Source organism: Hemitrygon akajei, chromosome 22 (assembly GCF_048418815.1).
Source record: "Hemitrygon akajei chromosome 22, sHemAka1.3, whole genome shotgun sequence".
In the NCBI taxonomy this organism is placed as follows: Eukaryota; Metazoa; Chordata; class Chondrichthyes; order Myliobatiformes; family Dasyatidae; genus Hemitrygon; species Hemitrygon akajei.
This window is the reverse complement of record NC_133145.1, coordinates 46,900,133-46,914,732: the sequence shown is the minus strand read 5'-3', so window position 1 is coordinate 46,914,732 and position 14,600 is coordinate 46,900,133. Positions and strand designations below refer to the sequence as shown.

Genomic DNA, 14,600 nt, shown 5'->3' with positions numbered 1-14,600 from the left:
ATTTTATTTATAATAATTAGTGCATCAAAACTATCTCCAACAATGGGCAATATACGGAGATACATAATGCATCATTGAGGCACAGAGTAATAGAGCATGGAAACAGGCCTATTGGTCCAACTCATTCATACTGATGAAGATGCTCATTCAACCTTGGTCCCACATGTTTAGGTTTAGCCCATATCCCTCGAACCCTTTCCCATCTATTTAACCATTCAAGTGCCTTTTAAATTTATTGTACCTGTCATAACCACTTTATCTGGCAGCTCTGCCCATTATATATGTCCTTCCTGATTTTATACACATCTAAAAGATTATCCTTCAATCTCTCACATGCCATGAAATCCTAGCCTTCCCTACCTCTCCCTATAATTCAGGGCCTGGAGTCCTGGTAACATTCTCATAAATCTTCTTTGAATTCTTTCCAGCCCAATGACATCTTTCCTATGACAGGGTAACCAAAGGCATACACAATACTCCATTATGCAGTCTCACCATTATTTTGTACAACCGCAACATTTTCTGAAAGTTGTCCAACTGTGTACATCATTTCTGTTAATATATTGACAGGTTATATCCACCTTCAATAAGTTAACAAAATCTTTACTAATTGAGATTACTTACTGTAAAATGAAGTCTGCCTGATGTCTCATACATAACATTCAACTGAAGTGTCCTTATATCATTTGGGAACAATGATCTCTCAGTGCGGCTGAGAATACCTGAATAGCCAGTCTTGGTTGGAGAAAGAAAGTCCATATTGTATGAAGGATAATTTAATGGTAAGAAACAGTAAGGGGCAGTCACATTGAGCACTGGAATCCAGCAGCAGCCACGGGCCTGACATGTTGTCATGTCCATCAGTTCATTAAAGGCACAATCCAACCTACTATTAGGATCAATATCACATTGTGAGGCACTGTGATCACCTTCACTGAATGAGGTTTTGGTGCCATTTTTAGAATTTGGAGATTGCCACAATATGTCTCGCTTAAGTTTGTCCACATTGATTGATCCAGAGGTTTTCAGAGACTCCAAATGGAAATGACTGTGGCAAGTTAACATACCAATCAGAATGACAATAAGGACGATGCCTCCAAATTTGACAGTATCAGTAGGCATTCTTTATTTATCCAGAGATGAAAGTCAGTTTAACTCCAGAATCGAGACCTACGCTGCTGACTCAAAGACTGGTAGAAACCTGGAGGAGGCAGATGTTCCACCGCCTAAATGAAACAGAGAGAAAAAACATTGAAAAAAATTTCCACAATGATCAACTTTTGCTGATAAATCAGCTTGCTAACAAAAAAATGCCCAAGTTACAAAATGCCATTTAAGAATCACTGACGCAGCAGTTACTTGACAACAAAACAACAAACTAAAACCACTCAAGAGATTAATCACGGGGGCGAGGGGGGTGATTCTGTATCACATACTATTCATCCAATAACAAAGTCGAATACATTTGATCCTTTATTAAGACACCAGCAAAATGAACAATCTTAAAATGATAAAACTGATAAAAACCAAAACTACAACAAAAAAGTCTCAGCGCATTAAACATACTTAAGACAAGTATTCTTAAATGTTTAAGATTATTCCAGCATATTTTTAAAAATTCCAGCCTATTTCAGCAAATTTAAGCAGTTCACATAAAAAGATCTCCCTTCCCCAGCCCACTCTCTAGCTCTGCAAAACTAGACTGACTCAAAATGAAAACATGAATATGCAACTACTCTTCACTTCTACCACACCCCAACCCACATGACTAATTACCCATGATAAATGCACAGCACAGAGTACAATACATTTAGAAAACTGATGCATGACTCCTATATCCCAGCCCCTGAAATATTATACTACTGTGTGATAATTATAACTACACACTACCAAAAGACAGGAGACATGGAATCTTAACATTCATACAAATGTCTTCTTTCATCTTTCTTCTTCCAGACAAGTCATGTAACAGTCATCTAGACCAGGGGTTACCAGCACTTAGCCCAGTACAGAGTGATCTCAACCATCACTCTCTGTCACGTCAAAATCATGAAGCTTCTAGAGCTGTAGCTCCTTCAACATCTGACTCCTCTGGAAGACAGATTTTGGTTGTAGGCTGATCCAGATAGCTAGTCTTAGTCTCGATGTGCACCTGCTGCACAAATACTCTTCTGTCTGGAAAGACCTGAATGACTCTTCTCACAATCCACAAGTTTCCAGGAGCTTTTTCATCAACTATAAGCACAATAACTCTTGGGAGGAAATTGTGTTTTATACCTGACCATTTTTGACATTCCTGTAGCTGTGATAAACAGGCTTTGACCCACTATTTCCAAAACAAGTTTGAGAAGGTTGAGAACCTGGAAGTTTTTACTCTTGATGTACTTCAGCATAGAAGTACAATCAGTCCAAAAAACTGAGCCCTGAAGCATATGCTACTCCTTCCTCCACAATGTGAACATATAGCTTGCCATCACAGCAGTGAGGAGCTCCATATGAGGAACAGAAACTGACTTCAACATAGTTACTCTAGATTTTCCCATGACAAAACCACTGTGCACATGAGAACATGTGTCGAGTGATAATAGGTAGGTCACTGCTCTGTAGCTATCTTTACTTGTGTCTATAAAATGGTGTAACAGTGCAGTGGTAACTTTTCCCAAAAGCCAAGGGTCTTAAACATCTAGCAATCTTGAAGTCTTCCAATTGGCAGAGTTCTTCCTGCCTGTTTGTCCACTCACAAGGAAGTGATGTTGGTATAACATCATCCCAGCCAAGTCCTTTCTTACACAGATCTTGTAGAATCTTCTTAGCAGATAACACCACCAGCCTCAAGACTGCCAAAGGAACATAGATGGAACTAACTGTGGAGAGGATTCCCCTCCTGGTAAGTTGTCTACCCTGGATTGTGGTCTTAAATATGTAAGTACCAGACTGAATACACTATTGCACACCCAGTACACCCAGTACTCTCTTCACCAAAGGAATATCTTGATCCAAATCCTTCATGCCTTTCACTCTTTGCTCTTCAGGTATCACAAGCACAACACTATGTCTGTTGCTTATCCACTTTGAGTCGAAAACCACCTTCAGCACAAATGGATACAAAGTCATGAGAGACACTGCCTCTTCTTCAGAGGAACTGACACAATACAGAAGCAATATAAAACCTTATCCACTGTCTCGTGGCTGAACTGTCCTTCATTGTCATCTATGCATTTCTTAAGAGCGAAATCAGCACAATTCAGTGATGAAGTTGCTCCAAAGAGATGTACCACCATTCTTGGCTGAAGCCATCATCCGTCCACCCAAGAAACCTCAGTAGATCTGCATCTTCTGTTGGTACTTTAACCTGATGAAATATTGTTTCAATATCCACCATAACCACTGCTGGTTCTTGTGAAAGTTGAGCATTAAGTGATATTCCCTGAAAGTTTCCCTTTTCTGGAGTGATAAACAACATGAAGTGAAATATACTAGACTTTCCCCATCACTCTGTTCCAGATCTTCATCTGGCACTCTTTGGGCATAACCCTTGGAGATGACATCCTTCAGGAAAGCTGTGAAGTCAGTGTGAAATGACAAATCCTTCTTAAACCTCTTCCTTAGATTCAGAGCATGCTTGCTGTTCAGCAATCTTCCTATTATGAGGCAGGTTAACATCCTAATTTCTCAAAGGTGAACTAATCTGGTGGTGACCATCCATCAGTTTTGCAGAATCTGTCACCAGCTTCATGAACTTGTAACCTTCTCTTGAGGAACCAGGTTGTTCATCCTGAATGCATTCAGGGAAGTCTGCCTTGAACTACTGCCGCCAAAGGTCATCCAAGTTGAAAACTGAAATCCTGTTAACTGTCAGCAATGGCTGGACACAATCTCTTCCATCATCATGGTCTCCTTTTAGTGGTCCATTGAGAGTCCAACCCAACACTTTTCTGACTGCAAAGGGTCCATCATTGATACTGCAAATCACTTGTAACAGCTAACTCATTTGTCCCTAGGAGCAGCACGACTTCTGAATCACTCTCTGGCAAATGGACATATTTCAGGTGAGACCAGGAATATTCCCTTTGTGGAGAGGCATACTTTCCCATGTATAGATCTAGGCAGTTCACAATAGTTGTTACTATCTAAGCAAGGCACTTAAAATCCTGAAATATGTGGCTACTCAGAACCTTCTCTTGACCCATGGTACGTAGAGAAGGCATGTTCTTTTTTCTGTTAGGTTGAGCTTGTTTATGAGGCTCACTGTGCAGATCATTGCTGTACTCTAGGAAAGCATACAATGGTGCTAGAAAGTTTGTGAACCCTACAGAATTTTCTTGATTTCTGCATAACTATGACCTAAAATGTGATCAGATCTTCATGTTTAAGTCCTAAAACTAGATAAAGAGAACCTAATTAAATAATGTAAAGGTAAGCGGTTTGTGGTCCGTGAACGCGGTGAAGGGCCTACCTTCTAAGAAGTACCTGAAATGCCAGATTGCCAGGTATAGCGCCAACAGCTCCCGGTCGAAAGCACTGTATTTGAGCTCGGGTGGCCGTAGGTGTTTGCTGAAAAACGCCAGGGGTTGCCAGCGGCCCGCGATGAGCTGCTCCAGTACCCCACCGACTGCCGTATTAGATGCGTCCACTGTGAGGGCGGTAGGGACGTCCATTCTGGGGTGCACTAGCATCGCGGCGTTCGCCAAGGCATCCTTCGTTTGAATGAAAGCGGCGGCGGACTCCTCGTCCCAAGTAATGTCCTTGCCCGGACCGGACAGCAAGGCGAACAGGGGGCGCATGATCCGGGCAGCTGAAGGGAGGAAGCGGTGGTAGAAATTGACCATACCTACGAATTCCTGAAGGCCTTTGATCATGGTGGGTCTGGGGAAATGGCGGACCGCATCTACCTTAGTGGGCAGAGGGGTTGCCCCGTCTGCGGTAATCCTGTCAATGGTGTCGAGCCCGAACTGGCATTTGGCCAGGTTGATTGTTAGACTGTAGTCACTCAGCCGGGCATAGAGTTGTTGGAGGTGGGACAGATGCTCCTGACGACTGCTGCTGGCTATGAGGATATCGTCCAAATAGATGAATGCGAAGTCCAGGTCGCGTCCCACCGCGTCCATCAACCGCTGGAACGTCTGTGCGGCATTCTTCAGGCTGAACGGCATGCGGAGGAACTCAAAAAGGCCGAACGGGGTGATGAGAGCCGTTTTGGGGACGTCGTCCGGATGCATCGGGATTTGATGGTATCCGCAGATGAGGTCTACCTTGGAGAAGATCCGTGCGCCGTGCAGGTTTGCTGCAAAGTCCTGAATGTGCGGCACAGGGTAGTGGTCCGGTGTTGTAGCCTCGTTCAGCCTGCGGTAGTCGCCGCACGGTCTCCAGCCCCCTGTTGCTTTGGGCACCATGTGCAGGGGGGAGGCCCATGGGCTGTCGGACCGCCGGATGATCCCCAATTCCTCCATCCTCTTGAACTCCTCCTTCGCCAGTCGGAGCTTGTCCGGGGGAAGCCGCCGAGCACGGGCGTGGAGGGGTGGTCCCAGGGTCGGGATGTGGTGCTGTACGCCGTGTCGGGGCATGGCTGCCGTGAACTGCGGTACCAGAACCGATGGGAAATCCGCCAGGACCCTGGTGAAGTCGTTGTCGGACAGCGTGATGGAGCCGAGGTGAGGGGCTGGCAACTGGGCTGCACCCAGGGAGAACGTCTGAAAGGTCTCGGCGTGAACCAGTCTCTTCCTGGGCAGGTTGACCAGTAGGCTGTGAGCCTGCAAGAAATCCGCACTCAGAAGCGGTTGGGCTATGGCGGCCAGTGTGAAGTCCCACTTGAACTGGCTGGAGCCGAACCGTAGCTGCACCGGACGGGTGTCATAGGTCCTTATTGTGCTGCCATTCGCGGCCCGACGGGGGGGACCCGGCGCCCTGCTGTGGGTGTCGTAACTCGTTGGAGGTAAGATGCTGATCTCGGCACCGGTGTCGACCAAAAACCGGCGTCCCGACCTGCTGTCCCACACATACAGGAGGCTATCCCGATGGCCAGCCGCCGTAGCCATCAGCGACGGCTGGCCCTGGCGTTTCCCGGGAACTGGCAGGGCGGGCGACAACGGCGGGCTTCTGCGACCCATCGCTGGTGGTAGAAACACCATTGCTCGTTGGGCTCCACACCCTGGCCTCTGGGTTTAGCGGGCTCTGCGGCCAGGCCTGGACTGGTTTGCTGCTGGGAGCGTGGCCGGGTGATCAGTGAGATGGACGCCCCACTCCCCTTCTTGGCGTTCCACAGCAAGTCCGCCCGGGCTGCCACCTTCCGGGGGTCGCTGAAATCCGTGTCAGACAGCAGCAGGCGTATGTCCTCGGGCAGCTGCTCCAGGAATGCCTGCTCAAACATGAGGCAGGGTGTGTGTCCGTCGGCCAGAGACAACATCTCATTCATTAAAGCTAATGGAGGCCTGTCTCCCAAGCCATCCAGGTGCAGTAAACGGGCAGCTCGCTCGCGGCGGGAGAGCCCGAAAGTCCTTATGAGCAGGGCTTTGAATTCCGCGTACTTGCCGTCCGCCGGGGGAGACTGTATGAACTCCGTGACCTGGGCCGCTGTGTCCTGGTCTAGGGAGCTCACCATGTAGTAGTAACGGGTGTCCTCTGAGGTCATCTGCCGAACGTGGAATTGGGCTTCTGCTTGCTGAAACCATAGGTGAGGTTGTAGCGTCCAGAAGCTTGGCAGTTTCAAGGAAACCACATGAACAGATGCGACGTCGTTCATTTCCGGTCCAAAAATGTTTGGACCGTCGGGGTCACCAATTGTAGCGGTGTGCTACACGCAGCGCTAAAATAACGACACGGAGTCGATAAACTGCAGTCAAAGATAAAGTTTATTCCAACTTCACAGCCTTGCTTTAAAGCCTCTCTCCCCCGCCGGATGCCTCGAGAAGCACGTACTGAAACCCCCCTCAGGCTTTCTCCCTTTGTTGCGGACCTAGCCTTTGTGCCTGCATGCGGGCTAATTGTCAGCCGGTTCGAGTGTACTAGTAATTGGGTCGCCACAGTACTATGGATTGATAAACACTCAGAAATGCTTTTGTAGTCTTTTCCAGCTACATGCATCTCTACAATTCTTCTTCAAAGATCCTCTGAAAGTTGTTTTGATTGAGGCATGGTGCACATAAAAAGATCTTTCTTGAGAAGAGCAGGTTCTGACAGTAACCTAAATTTATGTGTCTTTTTTAATAGGACAGGGCAACTCTACAATTCACACCTCCAATTTCATCTCATTGATTGGAACACCTGACTCCAAGGAGCTTTGTAGAAGGCATCACCCCAGAGGTTCACATACTTTTCCCATTTTTTTCAACAAGTAAATGAACAAGAATAATATTTTTGTGTTACTTTCTTAATTGGGTTCTCTTTATCTAGTTTTAAGACTTGTGTGTAAATCTGATCACATTTCAGGTCATATTTATGCAGAAATAGAGAAAATTCTACAGGGTTCACAAACTTTCTAGCACTACTGTAAGTAACTAAGCCTTGTTACTCTTCATAGGCTTCATCTATACCAGAATTATAGGAAGTTTACCATCAAGATCACCAGGTCCCATACTCACTACTGTGATTCTTTCACAGCTTGTTCCGAATCTGCACCCTTTTCATTACAATGAATTAGCTAGGATGTCTACCATTGCATACCTTGCATGAAAGAAGCTTCCTGCCATCTTTGCTAATGTGTCCCATACACAAATACCCAAAGCAGACATCATTTTCTTTTAGGAAGGGAATCTGCTCACTCTGAGCCTTTTCTCTAGCTGAGGGTATAAATCCAGTGTATGTTCACCCTCACAGAACAGGCAAACCCTTTTGGCTGATGAGTCATTTCCCTTTCATTAGCTCCACTTTTACTTCTCACAGAGGCCATGGTAGTGACAAAGCTGTTTTCTTTAGCCTTAGAACAAATGTTTGACTTAGTTTCGTTCACACCTTTGATTATTGCAGGTGATGTAGTATCCTGTAGATTTCCATACACAGGGTGTGTAGAAATCCTTACTTGTTTTTCTATAAACTCAACAAGATTGGCAAAAGTAGCCTCAAAGTTATGCTCATCTGGTAGTTCACAGGCTACCCTTCTTAAGCAAATGAGGCAACTTCTTCACAACAGTCAACATATTGTCAGGCACGTCCAGCTCTCGCATGTACTGAATTTCTCTCATTGCATTACAATGGCCTCTTAAAAAAATTACCCTAATCTTGAAGATTTTATAGGTGGCCATGAAAGAGCCTTTCACATGTAGGCTGATGCAATTTTCTGTACATTATCAAAATGATCTTGAAGTAAAGCCTTGGCCTTTAGTTACCCTTCCTCTGGGTTAACATGCTGGCAACTTCTATCAAGCTCCCAAGGGCAACCTCCAGTGTACTGTTCAAGGAAATAGAGGCGGTCGCTATAATTGTCCGTCTTGCCTTGAACACTGATCTTAAAAGCCCTCGTGAATGCATGATATTGCAATGGGCCACCATCAAAGATTTGAATCTCTCTTTTAGGCAAAGATGCAATGTGTTATTGTTGTACCAATAAGGTTGTGATTTTATTTTGTGTCCTGATGGTCTCCACAGTACTATTCAGACCTCTATCATCGAAAACACGAGGGTTTCCATATTGCAAGTGTTACGTACCCATGGGTATCTTGTACTTGTCACGTGACAGTGGTGTTGAAGCTATACTGGACTTAAGATAGTGGTCTTGTGATGGTGGAGTGACATCATTTTCCCGCCAGTAGAGGTCATGTGACAGTTTTTTTTACAGGGTATAAAAGGAGGACCCCTCCCTGTGAGGAGGGGCAGTTCGTGGCTGGATTTGCCAGTTTGAATCCATGCCACTGCGTTGTCCAATATTATGACGCAGGTTGGTTGAAAGGTGGAGTTTTATTTAATGCCTAAAGTTTAAAAGGTCATTGTCGGCAGTTTCTTTATAATACTGCCAGTTAAAAATCAGTGGAGAGTGAAGATCGGAGTTCGGGAGCTAAAAGATCAAGGAAAGTTGATTTCGACAGTGAAACAGGTTCAACCTTGTTTGATCCTCATTCGGAAGGAATTCGTTGGCTGTCCCTGTGTTAATCCCTGCGAAATATAGCAGAAAGGATTGGGTACAGTGTTGTAAAGGAAAGGTCAGTGCCTTTAAGCCGTTTCATTTTCATCTTTGTAAATTCTCCGTGGGAAAAGTATAGTTCGACTGGGAACCGCAACAACACGACGTGAAAGAGAATTTAAATCGTCTAAAAAGTCTCTCCTTTAATGGACTGTAAGCATTTTGAACTTTTGCAGTACTACTTTGAAGAACTGTTTTTGCAACATTGCTTTAAGAACTGTTTTTGCAACATCGCTTTAAGAACTGTTTAAGCTTTATTGCTTTAAGAACTGTTTAAGCTGCCGCACAGCAGCTGATTTCCAGTTACGTTAGTGATTTGTTTACTTTTGGGGGTTTGTTTTTCAGTGTTTAATGAATGTTTTATTTGTTACAAAAACCCCTGCCTCACTCATATATTTATCGTTGCTGAGTCCGTAACACAAGTTAATGTCCCCAAAAACACCTTGAGTTGTTGGATATGACATTGGTTCAGAGTGCCTCATTAGTGCAGGCTGAGAATGAACACCCTGAGCTACCTCTTGGGGTCATAACTCTTGTTTCATAGATACTTGAGGAACAAGTGTATCCACATTGACATTACAACTGTTGTTTTTTTCTGTGCCTTATTAACATAGGAAGTCACACCACAGAACTGTCCTGTTGGAGCACTTTTAGCACCCACCATACTTGAGGCCTTTAGCTTTGTCAATCTGCACTGCAATTTCTTCCTGCAACTTAAACTGCTCCATCCTTCACCGTAACTACTCTTTCCAAAGCTGTTCTTTGCTTCTCCGAAGCTGTTCTTCCATCTGCTCCTTTTACTCTTCCAACTCATGTTCGTTCTTCAGCATTTGTTGGAAAAGTAGTGAGATAGTGTACATGGGTTCAATGTTCATTCAGAAATCTGATGGCAGAGGGGAAGAAGCTGTTCTTGAATCATTGACTGTGTGCCTCCTCCCTGATGGTAGCAATGAGAAGGGGGCACGTCCTGGGTGATAAGGGTCTGGAATGATGGATGCCACCTTTTTGAGGCATCACTCCTTGCAGATGTCTTGGATGCTGGGGAACCTCATGCCAATGATGGAATTGAATGAGTTTACAACTTTCTGCAGCTTATGTTGATCGAATGCAGTACCTGCCCCCCCATTACAGACTGTGATGCAGACAGCTAGAATGCTCTCCAGAGTACATCAGTAGAAATTTGCCAGTGTCTTTAGTGACATAACAAACCTCCTGAAACTCCTAATGAAATATAGCCGCTGTCGTGAAATTGCAAGATCTGATGCAAGGAAACGCAGTCTGGTGCCTTAACAGTTCTACAACAAGAGATCCCTTCAAAAGTAGCCATGCTGTCTTTAAAGAGAGTGAATCCTCGCAAGGCAGCAGGTCCTGATGGAGTACCTGGTAAGGCTCTGAAAACCTGTGCCAACCAACTAGCGGGAGTATTCAAGGACATTTTCAACCTCTCACTCCAGTGGGCAGAAGTTCCCATTTGCTTCAAAAAGGCAACAATTATACCAGTGCCTAAGAAGAATAATGTGGACTGCCTTAATGACCATCACCCGGTAGCACTCACATCGACAGTGACGAAATGCTTTGAGAGGTTGGTCATGACTGGACTGAAACCCCGCCTCAGCAAGGATCTGGCTCCATTGTAATTTGCCTATTGCCACAATAGGTCAATGGCAGACGCAATCTCCATGGCTCTCCACACGGCTTTGACCACCTGGACAGCACAAACACCTATGTCAGGATGCTGTTTGTCATCTATAGCTCAGCATTTAATACCACCATTTCCACATTGCTGATTGAGAAATTGCAGAACCTGGGCCTCTGTACCTCCCTCTGCAATTGGATCTTCAGCTTCCTAACCAGAAGACCACAGTCTGTGCGGATTGGTGATAACATATACTCCTCACTGACGATCAACATCGGTGCACCTCAGGGGTGTGTGCTTAGCCCAGGGGTCATCAACCTTTTTGGCACTGCGGACCGGTTTAATATTGACAGTATTCTTGCGGACCGGCTGATGGGGGGGGAGGGGGTGTGGGTGTTAATCACGACTGGAATATAGGTGATAAGTCAACCATAAGTCACTTATAAATGGCTAATACACTCAATTTTGTTTCTAAAAGGGTTTATCTAACAAATTTAATGTTAAACATTCAGCGCATATTTTCCTTTAGTGATAAGTCAATTATAACTCAGTTATAAGTCAATAGCATCATAACATTTTAAATAACGTTTGGATATTAAATACACAGCACAGATTTTCCTCGTATGAACATATAAAATCATTGCAACACACCAGTGAGAGGACAAGGTAAGGGCCACGGCGGTCACAGTCCGGAGAGAGAGAGCGACCGAACGAACGAACGAGGATTGTGACAGGGCGCATGCCTGTCCCTCTTTTAGGTAGGTAGGATCTATTGGCTGAGGGATGACTTTCAGTAGATCGCAGCGAGGTAGCTGCTCTGCTACTTATGAAACCCTGAGCCCGAATTAGGTCGTCTGCAAATATTTTAGCACCGGGTTCCCCACGAACATTCGGTGTGCTAAGCAGGCTTACAGGCAGCACCAACCTGTCGGCCAGTAGCAATGGCACTTCTCGCTGGCCGGTTACCCGAGGCCAACCGGTGATCCCTGAGGGTGTCACTGCGTTTAGGCGACTGATGACCTCACGTGGGAAATGATTTTGCGTGTGTAATAACATTGTGTGCGTTCAAGTTCAACAGAGGGTGTGACAGGGAATGAGGAAAGGTGCAGCTGACTCATATCATTTCATATCGACAAATCATATCGTTTCCTTGTGGCCCAGTGGTTGGGGATCACTGGCTTAGCCCACTGCTCTACTCTCTATATACACATGACTGTGTGGCTAGGCATAGCTCAAACACCATCTACACAATTTGCTGACGATACAATCATTGTTGGTAGGTGGTGATGAGAGGGTGTATGGGAGCGAGATATGCCAGCTAGTGGAGTGGTGTAGCAGCAACAACCTTGCACTCAATGTCACTAAGACGAAAGAGCTGATTGTGGACTTCAGGAAGGGTAAGACGAAGGAACATACACCAATCCTCATAGAGGGATCAGAAGTGGAGAAAGCAAGCAGTTTCAAGTTCCTGGGTGTCAAGATCTCTGAGGGTCTAACCTGGTCTCAACATATCGATGTAGTCATAAAGAAAGCAAGACAGTGGCTATACTTCATTAGGAGTTTGAAGAGATTTGGTATGTCAACAAATACACTCAAAAACTTTTATAGTTGTACCGTGGAGAGCATTCTGACAGGCTGCATCACTGTCTGGTATGGATGGGCTACTGCACAGGACCGAAAGAAGCTGCAGAAGGTTGTAAATCTAGACAGCTCCATCTTGAGTACTATCCTACAAAGTACCCAAGTCATCTTCAGGGAGTGGTGTCTCAGAAAGGCAGCGTCCATTATTAAGGACCTCCAGCACCCAGGGCATGCCCTTTTCTCACTGTTACCATCAGATAGGAGGTACAGAACCTGAAGGCACACACTCAGCAATTCAGGAACAGCTATATAAGACCCTGGTCAGACCCCATTTGGAGTCCTGTGCTCAACTCTGGTCACCTCACTACAGGAAGGATGTGGAAACCATAGAAAGGGTGCAGAGGAGATTTACAAGGATGTTGCCTGGATTGGGGAGCATGCCTTATGATACTGTAATAGGTTGAGTGAACTCAGTCTTTTCTCCTTGGAGCGACGGAGGATAAGAACTGACCTGATAGAGGTGTATAAGATAATGAGAGGCATTGATCGTGTGGATAGTCAGAGACTTTGTCCCAGTGCTGAAATGGCTAGCACAAGAGGGCACAGTTTTAAGGTGCTTGGAAGTAGGTACAGAGGAGTCAGGGGTAAGATTTTTTACGCAGAGAGTGGTGAGTGCGTGAAATGAGCTGCCAGTGACAGTGGTGGAGGCAGAAATGATAAGGTCTTTTAAGAGACTCCTGGATGGATATGTGGAGCTTAGGAAAATAGAGGGCTATGGGTAACCCAAGGTAATTTCTCAGGTAAGGACATGTTCAGCAGTTTTGTGGGCTGAAGGGCCTGTATTGCGCTGTAGGTTTTCTATGTTTCTCCTGCTCTGCTGTCCAATTCCCAAACGGACATTGAAGCTTTGCACACCAACTCACTTTTTTTTAATAGAGTGTTGGCGAAGGGTCTCGGCCCGAAACGTTGACAGTGCTTCTCCTTATAGATGCTGCCTGGCCTGCTGTGTTCCACCAGCATTTTGTGTGTGTTGGTTTTTTTAAAAATATACAACATTTCTGTTTTTGCACTTTTTTAAAATCTATTCAATACACGTAATTGATTTACTTGTTTATTATTAGTATTATGTTTTATTTTATTTATTATTTCTCTTTCTCTCTCTACTAGATTATGTATTGTATTGAAGTGCTGCTGCTAGGTTAACAAATTTCACGTGACATTAAACCTGATTCTGATGCACGGAAAACAGTAGCACTTACCCTTTCAATAACTGAAGAAGGAGACAAATTGAACAAAGATAAGTTGCAACGCTGGGTACAGAACCGAGTTTAATGAGCTGAGTAGCCTTCTGTTGTCCCCACGGGAGGCCTTTGTAAGGCTGACCCGGCCATGGGGGTCTGAACACTATGTGCCGGAAACCCTGGCCCTCATTGGGAGTACTGAAACTTGCAGAGCAGAACAGGACTCGGGTCAGAAGGTTCACAACTCCAAAACCACCTCCTCATCGGAAACCAGGAACTCGGCGAACCCTTGGCCGCGCAGAGACCCGGGGGTGTCGGGTGACGGTGCAACCTCTCGGAACTCGATCCCCCAGCGCAGGAAGACGAATTACCCCCCTCCTCGGTGGCAAATCGTGGTACAATCCCCCACGTGATTTCCGCAGCGGCCCCGGGTTGTTGTCCGCGTCTCCTAGCGACCGAGAACATGGCGGAAGAGGAGAGGTACTTCGGTTTGGGGATCTGACTCCCCGTCCACATCAGAGGGCAGTGGGTCACTCTCCGGTTTCTGGATGGGTACAACTTCACCAACACCCCGGACCCGTTCCTGAAGTTGTTCGATTGATTATGCAAGGAAATCATAGCCCCTTGAGAAGAAAGTAATCGGCTGCCGTCCTGATGAGGGATTTTAATGAAGGAAATATGTCCAAACTCTCCAGTAATACAATTAGTTCAGAGGTATTCCACCCCTGGTTCTGCATGTGCCACTTTTTTCGTACCTCGAGTTAATTAAAAATTGCATAAAGCATAAAGCAGCCCAGCTGACTGGCATTTTAACCACCACCCTGGAGCTTCTGTCCTTTCACCATCCAAGGCACTACAAATTGCACCATGGTAACTAACAAAGATTTCTTAAAAACATTTTCCAAACTTGGACCATCAGAGCAAGAGGCACCTGGGAAATCTACCTGCAACGATAATCATCAGATACGTTTGCATTTTCAAATAATAACATTGTCAGTTAATGAAAGGATTACTTGAGGTGTATCACAGA

The 14,600-nt window shown here is 45.3% G+C and overlaps 1 protein-coding gene across 2 annotated transcripts in view; it reads right to left on the bottom strand.

Moving 5' to 3' along the window:
* Positions 1–13,915, bottom strand: part of gaa (alpha glucosidase) — a 67,456-nt gene extending 53,541 nt beyond the window's left edge. For both annotated transcript variants that reach the window (XM_073026167.1, XM_073026168.1), the window contains exons 1-2: positions 13,589–13,915; positions 625–1,226 (exon numbers count right to left, since the gene is read on the bottom strand). In XM_073026167.1, coding sequence (XP_072882268.1) covers positions 625–1,122 — 498 coding nt within the window. In that variant the 5' untranslated portion in view covers positions 1,123–1,226; positions 13,589–13,915. The remainder of the gene's footprint in view (positions 1–624; positions 1,227–13,588) is intronic.
* Between the last annotated feature and the right edge of the window lie 685 nt (positions 13,916–14,600).